The following is a 17,409-nucleotide window of genomic DNA, read 5'->3' on the forward strand; positions in this document are numbered from 1 at the left end:
ATAAATGAATACGTAATTTATTTGTATGTGGATTACTGAAAGGTTCCAGTACAAATATTAAATCTCTCAAATAACACTTCTTGAGTTCGTTCTGAGAGATTTTTCTATAATTATATCTTATTTTTCATCTATTTTTTTAATGTTATTTATTAAATTTTATTATATTTTGTCTCTTGTAAAATAATACAGATAATTTCTTAAAGCTTTCACAGATTAAGTTAAATGTCAAGATAAACAAAGCCTTAGGTAAAAGTATTGTTTAAACTGTAATGTAAGTTTTAAATCTTAGATAAGATGTAAAGTACACATAATTACGAGTCAGCTTGTTGACGTGAGAAATGGTTCGTATAGGATAACGAAAGGAATGAAGAGAGAGAGAGGTTTTCCTCTCGCTCTTCATCCTATACGAACCATAGTAGCTTATCTTTAATCTTTTTATCGTCTTTCTCTTACATTCTGCTAAATAATCTTTACTTTCTTGAATTCTCATAGACGAATTACTTTGTAGTACAGTACGATGATACAAATCGAAGAGAAAAATGTAACAGAACAATTATCGTTTTTTCTCCGCGATTAACTCCAAAATATAACAATAAAGAAAGCAATTTTAACGCCTCTTTACTTCAACATTTATCGTTTTTATGTTATAAATGGAACAGTTTATAACAGTAACATATCGATGTTATGTTATAAAGTAACAGGAGTTTTTCTTGTTTTGACAGAGTCATCGATAATATTTTTAAAAGGTTTTTTTCCCTCTATTTATTATGTTTACGGTGATTTATATCTGTAAAGTCTATACACAAATATCAATTTACGTATACTGATCGGTAAATAAGTATTTTTATAATAATAGATATATAGTTTATATTACTGTATATATTTGAAATTTAAATATATTTTACAAAAAATTGTCTTTTTTTAAAACATTTAAGCAGTTTAGAAGCATAATAAATGCTAGTTTTTTACAATAGATTCCTTACTAATATGCTCTTTACTCTTGAAGTAAGAAGCAAAGTTTCTTTCCTTCACGTAGAAGTCAATAAAAATCTACTTAATTGACACATCTATTAACGATTAATATACGTAAAAGAAGCATTTAATTGTAGAATTTCTTAAAAGTTAAAAATATTAACATAATTATTACAATATTTACAGTTGATAAGTGAATAATGTTGATATCTATCAGATTAAAATTGATGTTTCACTGCAAAGCACGATATCACTGCAGCAAAGACAGTTTTACAGGGGCTAGCTATGCAGGAAAGCCAACGTTTTCTAACAATCATTTTACAATGCTCATTTATTTCTACATTAGAGAAAAGAGCTATTAAACAGAAAATAACAGGAATTTCTAAAATCTCGATAATCCTTAAAATGTGCTTCCTTATCCTCTTCGTGAGAAGAGAAGGATAAAGAAGCAGATAATAATTTTTTATCTCTTCTTTACTGCATCATGATTTGCCCAACTATCGAAGAAGTAAGATCAGAATTGTGATTTACGACATTGGCTACACTGCAGACAGTTTCTTAAGCTTTTTCCCCAATTCGAAACGTAGATTTTATGAATCTATCATCAGGTGGAAATAAATGATTCCAGTTGTAGCCATCTAGATTAAAAATATTACATTCAAGACTCGTCTTCAATGCATTATTGAGTCTTTAGAGGGGTTATCCCGATCCTCTTTAATCACGAAAGGAACTCATTACGAGAAAATGATCAATCTTAAATATCAATATCGAGAAATTTTAAAGTTTAAGAATGAGTTTTGATGCAATATTTTATCTTTAAACTGTCGATAGATGGTAATATTGGGCAGGTAGCTCTAGCATCTTTATTAATTAGTAAGAGAAGTGATGAAGTAATGGAAAATATAGAACGAAGAGTGAGAAGAAAGTAAATGGATCTCGTTAAGAGATTGAAACAATTTTGGATCCACTACAGAACCAGAAAAGGAGCGAGTTTCTCTAATTTTGGCCGATGGCACGTGGTCTGTTCGCTTTATTCCCGGATGGCTAATGCGGTAGTCGAGTGCAGAGAGTGAGATAGCTCTTCTATATTTCAGACGATGGCTTTCCAACGCAACCGGCCATAAAAATCTGTGTTTTCTTCTTCCCACCTATAGCAAATGGGCGCGTGGTTTTCTTCCACCCACTCGTTACCGTTATTACAAGCAATAAAATGGGTTAGAAGTAGAGGCGTCGATCTATTCCTGGTCGAGTCCACTTTCCTATTTGAATTATTCACCCCGAATATTGGGAAACGGGTCCGTACTAATCTTTAAAAAATCGGGTCTGGCACGTTGTGTTTATTCTACCAAAAGAAAACAAAAACGTCACTTCCTGACCCGTGCCCCGGGTCATTTTCCTATCTCGTACTCCTCTACAAGAATGACAATATAGTTTGGAGTTGGGTCGAATTCGCTCGATCGAATCCCTCGTCTTTCTTGCTCCTTATTTTCTTCTTGCTCATTGTTCCTTCGCCTTATCAAAGTTAACAATATTCTAAATTGTAGTCGAATAAAGGCAAAAAAAATCCTTCGAGAAAAGAAGCTTAGTCTTCTACAGATTAATTATGAATATGATTTATTTATGACGTTTAAACAGGGTCGACAATTAAGTTAACTTTTTCCATTCTCTGTTTTTCTCATTTCTCAACTTCCTATTACTATAAACAGGTATATCAACCCATCTTTTCGTTTGGCTTTACGCAGCGCAAGAGGCTCATTCTACCAACTGTAGCTATAAATCTTAGAAGATGCGCTTACATCGTTCATCCTGTAAAGTGTTCGAAAGAAGTACTCGATGCTCTTTCTTCAAGTTTGCTAAAGAAGATAACTTTCATCTCTTCCCGACGTTCTATTTTCATTTCCAAATCCCTGTTTCTACTTCTCAACATGTTTTAAACTATACTACACATCCATCTAATCTTGTATTTCCCAACCAGTGGGTTTCGGTCCTCTCGAGAGTTGTAAACTATTCTAAATTGTATCACATTTTCTAGAAATCTCTAAATAAAAAAACATTAAAGAAAGTAATTTAATCTATCCGATCTTTCATTTCTTATCATAAAAATCCTGAAAATATTTTTAACAATCCATGTTTAACTGATCTATTTTTAAGTTATCGATAGAAGGATCAGTGTGTTTGTTAACGTGGATAAAAGTGGATTAAACGTAACAAAATTCAACCTTTATAGTCGAGAAACAATGTATAAATCTTCGAATCATTTCTCTTTAAAATCTATTCTAATTTCCTAGACTTTATCACTCGTTTCTTAGCTTTTAAATGCTGCAGGATCAGGCTTTTGTGATAAAGTAATTCTAATCTAATCTAATTCTATATAAATTTAAGAATTAAAATGAGTACGAACATGTTTAAAATGCTAAATTATCTTACTATTTTCTGCACTGATTCACTCCATAAAAATATTTGACACATATTAATATCGATTTTGACTAAGAAAATGTCCAGAAAAGGCGAAACTTTTTAAAGATTTAAGATAATTCTAGGCTTTAATGAATTAACAAAAGGAATGATTATAAGAAACAGACTCGAAGATTCTCATCCTTATTAAATTAAACCTTTTTTAAAAGGCGCTAGACTTAACATTCTTTTAGACATCTTAGCATCTTTTCAACTCGACAAAATGAGTATAGAAAGACGTGTAATGAATATAATTACTAAGCTAATTCGAATCTAAGTCTTCGAGTCTAAGAAATAACTATAAAAGTCTAAAAATTCCTAATTTTCCAACCGAAAAAAATGAAAAATTCTATTACTTAAAATACGATGTGTATTATCGCTAGCCATTTTCGAAAAATTCCGATGTTAATTGTCGAAAACATAAAAGAATTTCGGAAATGATAAGAGAAGATACGCTCCAAAAGCGCACCAAATGTTAATAATTCAGTTTTGAAAGTTAATGTATAAAGACTAGAGCTAACACAATTAGGTGTTAGAGCGTTTAGTTTATCGCTGCTTACTTTATAAAATTTAATATCCTTGCAAATGTAGCATACCAGATATTATCACGTGAGAAATTTGCAGAATGGGTGGCGTAATTATTCAACAGTAAGAGAGAAAAGTGTAGAAGAAGAAGAAGAAGAAGAAGAAGTGAAAGAAAGGAAGTTATCGAGGCAGAAAAGTAAATAGCCAGACACAACCCGATTTATATTTAAGAACACATTTTCAGAAATCTAAGAAATTCACTAGAATCAGGTTTTCTCCAGGGTCTAACACCAATGCCGGGAGACCGCAATATCTTACTTTTACACCTCGACAACTTCGATCGAATTTGTCTTCGGTTCCGTCCTTTACGAGCATTTTTCATCCATTTCTATTTGAAAGATAGGAACAACCCCTTCCGAAAAAAGCACTAAAAATGGAATTTTCGTTCCAACCGGAAGATAAAATGTCTCTGTTTTAACATTAATGGAGACGTTCGAGGGACGGGACGATGGGTAATCCACAATTTAACGTGGGAGAAATGGGCCTAAAAACTCTTCTCTACTTTGACCATGTTCAAAAAAAACTTACAACCGTATTCCAGGTTTGGATTGCTTACGTTTGGCGAAATTAGAAGTACCCGAAGCAGTTTTACGTGGACGTCCCGTCTGGCTGAACTGCAGTTACGATTTGGAGAGTGATCAATTGTATTCTATCAAATGGTATAGGAACAACGTCGAGTTCTATAGATACTTGCCCAGCGACCGTCCTCCTGCTCAGAAATACGATTTACACGGAGCGTATCTGGACGTGAGTACGATCTTCCGCGTGTTCTTTTTTTTAATGGATACGTTTGATCTTAATTGGTTGAGAGTGATTCCAGTGTCTATTAACAGTTGGGAATCTCGCGCCTGGGTAACGTTTATCTATATCGCACCGATCTGAATTCCGAGGGAGTTTATAGGTGTGAGGTGTCGGCCGAGGCACCTTCTTTCCAGACCGTTCGTGAAGAAAAAGAGATGAAGATTTATGGTTAGTATCGTTTTTCTTTATTAAACCCTTTTATTTTTCCTCAAATCTTGCAAATTTCACTAACTTCTAAATAAGATTCTTTAAGGCAAAGTATCTTATTTAGTCAAAGTTACGTGACCTTTTCACTACGCCTATCTTTGTGTGATAGCAGCAACTTCACTGCTGACAAATGTCAATTGTGTTTGGTAAACTACTCGTCGCGCAAACCTCGTTGGTTTGTTTACCGTCCTCACTCTTTCTTTATTTATTTTAAGTTCTTCCGGAACACGGGCCGAAGATCGGAGGTACCAGAACTCACTACGAAGTAGGTCAAGAGGTCAACGCTAACTGTTCATCCGCAGCTTCCAAGCCAGCAGCAGTACTTCGATGGTATCTCAATGATAAACAGGTGAGTCAATACTTCTTTCTTTTCCGTTTTTTCTTCCTCCTATCTCTTATTATAAAGAAAAATATTGTATTTCTTGAGCTATAATTTTTGATTATTGATTTTTCTACTAAATTAACCAATTCGGATTTCGATAACTTTAACGTTTTTGTTAACATTTTTACACAAAAATATCAGATTTTATGGGCATTACATTATTTTGCACGGAATCTCCGAACAAAATTACATTCACAAAATGACGTTACGAGCTCTTAAGTCAAAGAAAATGGACGTCTTTACGTTTATCCTCGCTTCATCCTCCTCCTCCTCCTCCTCCTCCTCCTACATCTTCAGTAAATGTTTTAAAATGAAGATTTTATCTATCTTTTTTACATACTTTTATTTACATTTTTTCTCTGAATTATGTTAATATCACAAAATATAAATCATTAAGATAAAAATATTTATATCTTTTAATGTATATAAGAATAGAAATTCCGTAAACTTAAAAACAAATCAAATTTAAAATATAATTGCATTTAAATAAGAAATTAAAGCGTGCAAAAAGTAATCTTTTGCGACCTCTCGTGTTCATTTCTGGCATTAATTAAAAATATCGATGGTATTTTTAATAAATGATAAAAGATTTATGATAATTTTCGTACATTCGTAGCAAATTTCGATGCGATATTTTGCAAATAAATAAATATATATATTTTTTTTTATAGAGTAGAAAATATCGATTGTCACTGATTAGCAATACACGTCGACTTCACAGTTATATTTTAAACTAAGGAGCTAAACAAACGGCATTTTTCACAGCAGGAAGAGGGAAAAAGTAATCAAAACACACGTAAACTTAGGCATTACCAACGAATACGACAATAAATGTATTTTACAAGCGTATATTTCTGAAAATATAACCATTTTTAAGGACATAAATATGCATTTTACTCCCGTGTAAGGGTACACGAACCTGGTCTCGTAAACGTTAGTAAAGGTATTTTAACATCCAAACTGTGATAAGAAAGGAGAAGTTTATGGAAAATGTTAAGCTAAATTCTTATAATTAATTCTCAAAACAGCTGCCGAACAATCGCAAATCCGTTTTCTAGTTCCAGGTGGGTGATGAGGATAGAATTTGTGGCCCTGTCCATTGTCTTTTCGCAGGAGAATCGTTTGATAGAATTTTTTCGTGTTAAGACGCCTTTAGGGAGTTTGGACCAGGAAACGAGGTCCTGTTTGACAAGATATTGAAAAATTCTCGCGGAATACACCGCATATATATTGAAGATAAATATTTTAATACGTAAACATCCTCCTTTATCTCTAGTCGAGTACGTAAACAAAGAAAGAACCTTATCTTTCTCTTCGCTCCTCCTCTCACTTTGATGACTTTTTTTCTTTATTCTAAGCTCCAATACTTTCCCGTTGACAATTAAAACCCACCGTTCAACATTCAAATTATTTAATTAAACGTAAATTCGGTTGTTAAAGAACTATTCCGTCTTAAAATCGAGTTAGAAAACAGAAAAGATCAGGATCGTGTATAGAAAACAAGGTGTAGTTTCTCTTTATGTGTATCTCTTTTATCAATTTAGTGGATGTAAGGTTGATGTTTCGACAAGAATTATACTATTTCTTCGTTTGAATCTTTTTTATTTTTGCTAGAAGGGTAGATTCTCATCTCTTCTGTTTCCCTCCGTTTCTGGAGAAAGCAGAGGAAATAGAACTTTACTGTTATACTTAATTAGAGAAATTGTGCTACTTCTTACAATTTTTATCTATTTTTGATTCTAACGCAAGGTTTTTTGGGCATTTTATAATATTAAACTTGAAACTATTCCAAGAAAAATGTGAATTTTATATCATTCCTTTTTCGACATTTTCTTTCCTTCAAGTTTTATTTTTTTTTCTTTAAATTTTTATACGTATTTATTGACATTTTTCAATTTAGAAAAGAGCTTTTTTTCCCCTCTTCTGCCTCAAACCACTTCACCAATTCTTAGTTTATTTTTGTATTGATTTTCTCATTGTTTGTCCGTCACAACTCTAACGCTACGCGACGCGACGCGCCGCGTCGAGGCGCGCAGTTGATCAAAATGGAGGAGACACGCGATGTACCTAATCTCGTATGCTCATTTCATGCTATCCATATTAATTTTCTCAGGTGCCGGATCGTCTTCTTATCAAGTATCCTCCGTCTCGGTTCCTAGACGGTCTGGAAACCACCACTTTAGGATTGAGATTTCGTGTGGATCGGAACAGATTTTGGGAGGGAGCCATGAATCTACGATGCACTTCGGTCGTGTTTCACACCTACACGACCAGCAAAGAAGAAATCGTCTTCAACAACGATATCCATCCTTCCAATTTGCAATCGGGTGAGTAAACGGAGCCACTCATTCCTCCACGCATCACTAAAAAAACAGTACCTTGTGTGTAGAGATGAGCGAATGTTCCATTTTATACACTCTTTCTTTGTAAAATCTTGTGGTTTTAAGAGGGATGCCATTCTCTTAAGCACTGTTCGATCTTCGAGAGATGTATGACGTAGATTGTATTGTTTGTAGGAACGTCGACTAGCGAAGGACCGACGATAAAAGGGATTCATAGACGATACAAGCCATCCGATCGCGTCAATGCTACGTGTGTCTCTTACAGATCGATCCCTCCTGCCTCTATCAAGTGGTATATCAACGACGAGGAAGTAAGATGCTCTTTTCCTTTCCTTCATCTTATTGTAATCTACTTCAAATTCAGTCGGTTGGAGACGACAGTATATTAATTGTATACTGTCTTTTTAGGCAGATTCTTCCTTCCTACTGCACTACCCTACTATAATCTATCCCGACGGGAAGAAATCAACGGTAGTGGGATTAAATTTCGTGGTATACCGTGAACACTTCATCAAAGACGAGCTAAGGCTAAAGTGTGCTTCTACAGTATCCAAAGTGATTAACCAAAGTAGCAGAGAAGCTGTTTTACGAAGTCTCAAACCACATCCGGATTCGTCGGTATCTCAAACGGTAGAAGCACGTAAGTCCCCTCTCTTTACTACGTAGATTTAAAGAAGACTTACTTCATTTATATCACCCAATTATTATCCAGAAGACCGTAAAAGTCGTCTTAACTCGATTTGTAACATCCAGGTGGCCAATAATTCCCAATTAAATTCCTAACTCTCCCGCAAAAAGTCGTAACTTTATAATTGTTCTTCGGATTAATTTCGCAGATTGACCCGAAATGCCCGACATTCCGAGTTTCTGGTTCCTTCAAATTATGAATTAACGAGGAAGTCTTTCCTCGAATCGTCTACTTTCTTCTTCCTTGAGAAAAATTACCATCTGTTACAACAACGCCATGAATTTTCCACGTTACGATCCAACCGGTGGGTATAATGACGGACATTTTCGTCTTCCTTCAATGAATAAACCTCTACTTTATTCATCTCTAATTAGAAATAAATTAAAGCTTTAACACTTGCTTAGGATTTTTATTCGAATCGCGTGTTCAAAGCGCTTCCATTTTGACTTTTAAATCAAACAATACTTCATAGCCTATTTATACCACAAAGAATGAGAAACACGCTCTCTAGTTAGGAACCGAAATCAGGCGTTAGCGAAATCTTTCATCCTTCGGCATGGACCCCAATAATACTTCCATATTTCAAAGCGTAAGAAATAAAAATGCATCTTTTCCTCTAAGTCTTCACTGTGGCACGTGTAACAATATATAGCAAACGTCTTGACCACATGGCCTGTGGAATGTGTAACTAAGATTCTTCACTGTGGCATGTTTCTGTAATCTTGATTAATTCTGTGGCTTTCTTCATATTGTGTGAAAATGTAAACCCATTCGGTTCTTATGGAAAACCAACGATTTGCAATCCGTTCCTTCCAATCCTCGCAATAAATACAGTCGACCCCCTTATAACACGGGTTCCTATAGTTCGGATTCCTATATGACTGCGAAAAAATTGCTTCGGTATCCGTACAAACATGGTAAAAAAACTCCTATAATTCGGTGCAGCCGAACTACTTTCCGCCGTCCAGCGCCACACTACGGAGAGTTTAGGCGAGTAAGTTGAGTTTACTATTGTCTGTACAGTATGTAAATTAGGTACCGTAAGTCTAATACAGTACTGTAATTTTATACATTTCTTGTGAAAGAAACATTTCTTATTCAACGGCCATAAAAATTATTTATATTAATGATGTCTCCAAAGTTCAACGAAGTTTTCGCAGAAAAATAACTTATCAGAAATCGCGGCCGCCGTTTGGTGCGCTGCTCCGCGACGAAAACAAGCTTAAGCAATGGCGACGTCGAACGATGCACACTCGGTAAGTAATCCTACAATATTTTGTTTATAGCATAGTTTATACGGATTATTCCCAAAAAAATATACGTATTTTGGAAATGTTGAGTCGAATTAGTCTAGGAATCGATTAATTTTATGGAAGAAAACCTTTCAAACAGTCATAGTCCGTAAAGTGCATACGTGCCGGGCTGTGATTGGCAAGGACTCGTACAAAATGGATTCATAAAGAACGGAACGTATCTACCGTGTTATAGGGGGTCGACTGTATTTGGCAATTTTAAATTGCAAAAATTCACAAAAAAAACTTTTACACCATTGTCCAATTAACTTAATTTACGAATGTCAAACAGTTGTTATAAAATCCATTGTTCTTGCTGACGAGTGAACTCCTCATTATTATTATTACATCTAACATTTTTATTGAAATTATATAATGTAAGTTTCTTGTTTACAGTTCTGAATACGGCCGTCAGTCATCAGCACCTATTTCTCAGATTGTTCTTCGTCTGTCTTCTGATCTCGACGGTGTCCTAACGTCAGACTTCTCCACCCCAACCGAAAAAGAAAAAATCCTGCTGAACGATGAGGATCCAGTCGGAAGATCCGGTTTGCCGAGCCAGAAAATAATCTCTTCGGCTAAATTTTCGGCAACGAAACCCCATCCGGAAACAGTCGAATCCGGTTTCCGTTCCGGACGCAAAGATGACGTCACTTTTTATACCCGTCGTTCCACTGGTTTCCGTTTATCGCTGCTCTTGTTATTGACACGACTGCTTGAAGATCCGATACGGTGATCGTTACGCAATTTCCTCTTCTTCGGTCCAGCAAAAAAACAATTTTATAACTTTTAAACGTTATAGTTTAGTTATAAATAAAATATAGTTACTTCATTAATGAAGTTCAGAGAATTCACTCATTTATCACAGTAAAAAAACGTTTGTTGCATTGTGAAGTGTCATTCGTGATGAGAGAAATGCAATATGCCATTTGCATGGGCTCGTTTGCCACGTTGCAATGAGGGATTCGGGTTCGAATCCGACTGTTAAGGGGTTAATAAATCGGTAAATGTTTCGAAAACAAACTGTTAACATATGGTAACGTCAAGAGTATCTTTCACAGCGCCTCTTCTTCCCTAGTGATGAAAACGTAAACTATTTTCCTTATTATTATTCAAAACCACGCGAGAACCATGATGTGGATCATTCACAAAACAATAGGATTTTCATTAATTTAGTGTGTTTTAAGCAGTATTCGATGACAATTATATTATTCAAGTTAACAGTAAGAGAAAAATATTACATATTTCATGATTTGTAACGAAATTTCTTAGATTTACAATGAAATTAACGTTAAGGAACATAAAAATCAAGGATATAATTCTAAAAAAAAATAAAAAAAACATCCTGACACTAATTCACAAAAAAAAGAACAAGAAGCGTTGTAAATAAAATATTACGAAGTAAAATTTGTGATAAAAAATATTTATAATCAGCTTTATTTTTTAAAATAAACATGAAATAATGAACGACAATCCATAATAATTCTGTTGTAGGACATTAATCATCCACGCCGTTGCAGTTCATTAGGAAAATCAATTGAATCAAAATTCTGATGCAGATTAGTTGAAGAATTTCAAATAAAAAATGGAAAAAAAACTAAAAAAGAAATTATTTTTTTGAAATAAATAATAATGGCCGGTGTAAACGAAACAATAAGACGTAGCACTATCTACCTACACGTGTATTTATTGTAAATAATTGGAAAAATTTGATAATTATGAGTAACGACTGGTTAATTTTAATTGGGTTTACCCAAGCGCGAGGTGGAGCAGATACTCTTAAGTAAATGCTTGTCCCTATAAAGAAGCCCCTTAAATAATTTACAATATAATCTAGGAACGTGTTACCTAATCTCGATCTTGAAATTTCTTCAGTTGGCATGTGATAAATTAGCCAATTCGTTAAGTACAAGATAGACTTTCCTAATTTCGGATAATAGGAGACGGTATTAATCAGATTGGAAATTAGCAAAGAACGGCTCACTAGACTGTGTGACGAAATAAAAGGGCAATGACGCCATATATATATATACCTCTTCTAATAGCTAAGCTCTATTATTCTATTAATATGAGGTAAGAAGGTTAAACGTTTGTCAAAAATTTTATTAAAAATTGATTAAAATGAGGCATTGAATTTTCTGAGATCAAGGTATTTGTTGCAGGGAATAGTTCAACTTCTATCAATGACACAAGTAGAACCACAAAATTATTCCAACATATAAACTAAAATACCTCAAAACTGGTAAGGAGATAATAGTTTGAATAAACTAGAATTGTATTATTATTAGTAATAGTTAAACTATCCAATTACTCCCTCCGAATTAGGCGCACTCCTTTACAGGAAAAACAGAAATGAGCCTTATTTGTATTGAGGAAATTATGACATAACAGAGATGCAAATTGAAATACAGGGAGCCTTAATGATATACTTACTGAAGCTGATGTCCAGTTGAATGATGAGTGATGGAAGAGGAATAGGAGGAGAACGGTGTACTCTAGGAAGATAATAGCTGGAGGGAGAGAAGATAAATAATTGAATATATATGAATTCTTAATATATTTTACAGATGCTTGCTATTTTCTTTTTGATAATTGTAAAGATCTGGATCAAATTCAAAACTGATCCCTTACACTGTAAATATTGATACTTTATTATGTACAATTTTTACGACTTTAAAGTGTGTAGAAAATAATATAGAAAATCTCAACCTTATACAAAACTTTATTTTCAATATATTTATACAAAATATAAAAATATTACTTATTTTTACATCATATACAACTTTTATTTTATATTGGAAGAACATGGCAAAAGATATATTAAATTATTAAATAAAAATAAAATATTACAAATTTACAGTCCGAGTGTACTCAAACGAGATTTTCCGACGGATGGCGAGAGGCAAACAGCTTCCTCGGACTGCCCCGTGCCGACTTTAATTTATTTATTTATTAGCAAAACCAATGGTTCTACTACAATAACAAATGCTCAGTAAAATTCAACTAAGAGCATATATATTTTGAACCGAAATGTTTATTATCATTACATAACAGCAAAATAGCTTTCAAAATATAGTAGCAGTAAAAGTTTAAAACACATTCAGTCGAAAAATCCCAGGAAATTTTTAAAGCCCAGGATATGTCTGGCCCCATTTCTCATTGTACAGTCTCCCCATTTTGAAAAAAATTTTTTAGCAAAGTTATATGTTTATCAGAATATTTTTAAGCAAGTTACAAACAACAAAAAGTTTGATGCAGTCTACACATTAAAATAATAATATTGTATTAAAAAATTAATATATAACCCTTATGCCAAAACTTCCAATCTAAAGAAATATTGATACCAAAAATATTTATAACAATTAAAAAAATAAAATATTTATAAATACCTCTGAAATAAACCAAACATCTGTCGGTTGTGAAGAGAGTTTCTCGATTTGATTCGATAGGAAGAAAGTCCATACTCTGCTTACCTGTTAACAACGTTCAATTATTATGTCGTGTGCGAGTTTTAAGCGAACCACTTTCTGGAAGAAATACGAGCACTTGGAAACAAATGGATATAGGAAGTAAGAATCTATACAATTTTCATAATGTTAACTAAAGTTGATAAGATGATTCTAGAAAAGAATTATACCATTGATTTTAATTGCAAAAACAATGCAATTTTATTATGCATTTATCCTGAAATATTTGGCTGTAACTTTAATGAAACAAGTGTACGACTTGAAAGAACAAGTGTAGAAGAACAAGAACAGATTAATATATAAGAAACTGATCAAAAATATGATCCTTGTTATGGAAATAATGGAAAAAAAATCATTCATGTTTGATATGAATATCAAAATTTGTAAAAATTAACTTTAAACATTGGCACAAATCTATTTTTGTTTATGCATTTGTGCAAGGATTTACTTACAAAGCATGAAGAAGGAAGCATTTTGCAAATTTCAACTGTCAACCATGCATTTAAATCATATACTAATTATGCCAGTATCAAAACATGCTTGCTACTATTGCTGCATATCAAATAAATTTTAAAAACACTTAAAAAAATAATTGTATAAATTCATAAAATATATATCTATTTATGAAAACCATTCAATTTCAGACTTTAGTCTGCAATAAGTACTTTCTTAATATGTTTTCCTCGCTTCACAGCCAACAGATATCCAATTCATTTCTTAGTAATTATATGATTTACAGTTACAAATATAATACAAGCCGCTGACCATACCAAAACAAAAATAATCCAGGCAGTATGATGAAAGGGAGACATGTGCTTGTTTTTCACTCCTAATCCTAGAGCCGTCAGGGCGTCCTTTCGGGCGTAGTACACCAGAGTGGCCGGAACTATATACTGAATGATGGCACCCGCGTAAGAACCGGTAATTCCCACTAATATTTCTAGATCTTCCGTAGCCAGAGCTATGGCCACCGGAGGTAGTATAGTGACCAATGGAAAGAAAATTCCTTTCAGGAAAAAAGAATACTGTCTGGTATCCTTTAGAAATAATGCTTTTAAATTGTTTCTTAGGGTAATGGCAATGATGGGAAAATTTGTACTTAGTGTAAAAACGGGGAAGAGAGCCAAAAAGTACTGAAGAAACGGAACGGCAATGATTATTCTGTCGTTTCCAGATCCGCACTTCTCAGGCTGAAAGTTCAGCGTGTACATATCTTTGAGATGACTAAAAGTAAATATTCCCGTGAAGCACAGCAATGAGTAAAACCCGAGAATAAGAAAGAAATCAGCCAACACAAATAACGTCAAATTCTTCTTACTTCTAATTGGAGTAATAAGAGATGGTAGAGAATGATGGCACATGAAAGAGTAAACACACACACCAAACAAATTTGGAATTCCATTTAGATTTGCTACTTCTGGATGGCCACGTGATTTACCTTCTACCAAAGCAATAGCTGCTAATATAATCATACTTCCAAAAGCTACAAATAAAAATAATAAAAAATACTCATTAGCATTTTAATCTAACTAATTAATAAATATAGTTAAAATATAAAACAATTAGAGTGTATATGAAAACCATTTACTACTATCCTACTAAAAACAAAATATATAATAAGGTGCATTGGAATTATCAACCTTTGTTTCCTTTTCAGCATATACATCAAGAGTAATTGAATGAGATAGAATAAAAGTTTCTTAAGTATAGATAATTGCTGCAACCTTTCTTTCTTAATGGAAGATTTGCTTCTATCCTTACCACAGGAGGCATAAAGAGCTTATATTGGGTCTGGGGTTGAGTGACCCTTCTTACCTCTTAGCTGATCCCTTTAATGTTTTGTTTTTTGAATAAATGATATGTTAAAATGTATACATATATGTAAAATGTTTCTTTATTAATAAAAAATAGTCTTAAATAATTATTTTATTAGTAAAAATAATTTTAATTTCCTAGGAACCTAAGTTTTCTCCAAATCCCAGTTCCTCCTCTCAATGGACTGCTTGCCACATTTAAAATAGCATGTTAATGTTTTCATTTGTTGACTGGTTATAATTAAAATATTCTATAGCAATAAAGCAGTCTAAAGGAGAAAAACTAAACTTTTATATCAATATATGGACTAATTTACTTAATTTACTTATTTGATTAGATTGCTCTAATCTTTCATATAATTTGCTGAAACGGAACATAAAATTTTAGTATACAAAACTAAAAATTTAATGTTTGAATTTGTCATTTGATAGATAAGAGGAATTAAACAGAATAAATAAAAGTATCTTCAAACAGAATTATATACCTAACAAATATGATAAAAATATAAAATTATAAATTACAGAAAATAAACTTTATATAAATTAAAATAAATATATAATCACTATCGGTAAGTGAATAGAAATATGACATACAAATAAAACCTAATTAGATTTTCTGAACTAATTAGAAAATGCCTTGTAAAAATAAATACTCTGTGTGTTAAGATGCTATGAATTGACAATGTAATTCTGAAATATCTGAAAGACTTTTCATTATAAAAATGGAACAGCTAGGAATAATAATACCTCTTTAATGCTGTTATGCAATTTGTGTAAAATGTTATTCGAAAAACTTGTCATATTGATTACAATGTATGCTTCTTCTAATTCTTCAAAAAGTGCTCGAGCATTAATTAATGGATAAAGGTAAGTCTTTCTGATAAGTAGTCGTATTGCTTCTCATTAGAAGAGCTTAATGTATTAATTGGCAAAGTTAATATAATAAGTTAAAACTTTTAAAATTTGCTATTTAGCAATACTAAAAGTAAGATTTGATCAACTATTTTGTTCTACAACTCTTTCTAACCTGTTACCGGTGCATTCTCCTTCCTTACTAACTCGTAACTAACCGAAACAAACGTTTCGAACCCCAGGAACGGTTCTTCTTCAGGTATTTTTTGAATTTCTGATGGAAAATGCAGCTCGTAAAAAGAATTATAAACTATTTTGTTTTCATATTTTATTGTTTAATCTACATTTTTAAATTTTATATTATTTTTAATCATAAATAAATAAGCTAAAGTTTCCTAGCAGAACTTTGAACATACAACTATCAATTTACAATTATGCTATATTTTTTCAATTAGAATGTTAAAAACAAATATTACAACGTTTGATATCTATTTAGGGTGATTGCTATAGCAAAATATCTACACAAAACCTTTGTTTTTTCTCAAGTTTGTATACAACAACGTTTATTAACATTACATCAATTAATCAAAATATTTAATGTAAGTTAAATGAATAAATAATTTAAATTCAGAATGCACTAATTTATTAATTGTATCATTGACAGCCTAACCACCTGTCTCTTGCCAAATTAATTTTAATAATTAGAAATAAAGTAATCATATCATAAAATTAAAATAATCCAGCAGATAATTTGATTTATAAAAACAAAATAACAAACAAAAACTTTTCAGTTTTTACCCGGGTATAATGTATAACCTTTATATTAATTTATGTTGTGCAAAAATACATAAAAATGAAAGCATTAATAGTTAGAGTTATAAAAATTTTCATTTTTAAATAACAACTTACATTGAATTAATTCTAAATCTGTTATATAAATATTTATGCAACTTATATTTTTAACTTTATAGATAAAAATACAAAAATACTTAATATAATATAAAAAATGTTGAAACTAAAATGATTAATTTTTAAACGTTGCAATGAATGGAGTGTCGCGTCTATTTACTTTGCTCAGATCATAAATTTATAATGGAGTTATCTTATAATATAATAACTTGAATAAATAAAAAAAATTACAATATGTATTAACAAATGACAAACTAAACAAGTAATGAAAGAATATTTACCAAGCCATCTCATAACAGAAGTTATTACTTGAAGATACTTTGTTTTCTGGACATTAAAAAATGCAAACGGCCCCAACAGACATAAAAATACAGCCTATGAAAATTCATAAAAAATTGTATTTATTACGTTAATCCAAAGAAAAATAAACAAATATATATATATATATATATATTTATATAATATATAATTTATAAATTTAGGGTGGCCACTGTAGATAATTTAATAAAGCAAGTAATATGCTTTTACCAATAGATAATGTAGAAACACAACCAGTGTATAGATGTGAAATTTATGTAAAAAAAACAGTGCAGCATGGAATAAGAATGATGAGATTGAGTTGATAATCAAGGAAATGTGGACTA

General features: G+C 32.1%; 2 protein-coding genes across 3 annotated transcripts in view; one reads left to right on the forward strand and one right to left on the reverse strand.

Moving 5' to 3' along the window:
* The first annotated feature begins 650 nt into the window (after positions 1–650).
* Positions 651–10,341, forward strand: LOC111642313. The gene is made up of 9 exons (XM_023388674.1): positions 651–668; positions 747–801; positions 4,559–4,758; positions 4,845–4,980; positions 5,235–5,368; positions 7,515–7,728; positions 7,918–8,054; positions 8,152–8,383; positions 10,120–10,341. The coding sequence occupies exons 1-9, from the start codon at positions 651–653 to the stop codon at positions 10,197–10,199; spliced, it is 1,206 nt and encodes a 401-aa protein (XP_023244442.1). The 3' UTR covers positions 10,200–10,341.
* A 2,141-nt stretch (positions 10,342–12,482) lies between these two features.
* The window catches only part of LOC111616348 (transmembrane protein 104-like), a 31,046-nt gene continuing 26,119 nt past the window's right edge, over positions 12,483–17,409 (reverse strand). For both annotated transcript variants that reach the window (XM_023357857.1, XM_023357799.1), the window contains exons 9-10: positions 17,047–17,140; positions 12,483–14,673 (exon numbers count right to left, since the gene is read on the reverse strand). In XM_023357857.1, the coding sequence (XP_023213625.1) occupies positions 13,901–14,673; positions 17,047–17,140 (867 nt within the window). In that variant the 3' untranslated portion in view covers positions 12,483–13,900. The remainder of the gene's footprint in view (positions 14,674–17,046; positions 17,141–17,409) is intronic.

The sequence above is a fragment of the Centruroides sculpturatus genome, unplaced genomic scaffold (assembly GCF_000671375.1).
Source record: "Centruroides sculpturatus isolate CEXI.00-Female unplaced genomic scaffold, Cexi_2.0 scaffold18, whole genome shotgun sequence".
Classification (NCBI taxonomy): Eukaryota; Metazoa; Arthropoda; class Arachnida; order Scorpiones; family Buthidae; genus Centruroides; species Centruroides sculpturatus.

Bases quoted from the DNA above. Each gene is read 5' to 3' on its own strand.
- LOC111642313 (XM_023388674.1), top strand. The intron at 5,369-7,514 runs GTGAGTCAATAC...TAATTTTCTCAG, and splicing joins GGTATCTCAATGATAAACAG to GTGCCGGATCGTCTTCTTAT. The intron at 7,729-7,917 runs GTGAGTAAACGG...TATTGTTTGTAG, and splicing joins TCCTTCCAATTTGCAATCGG to GAACGTCGACTAGCGAAGGA.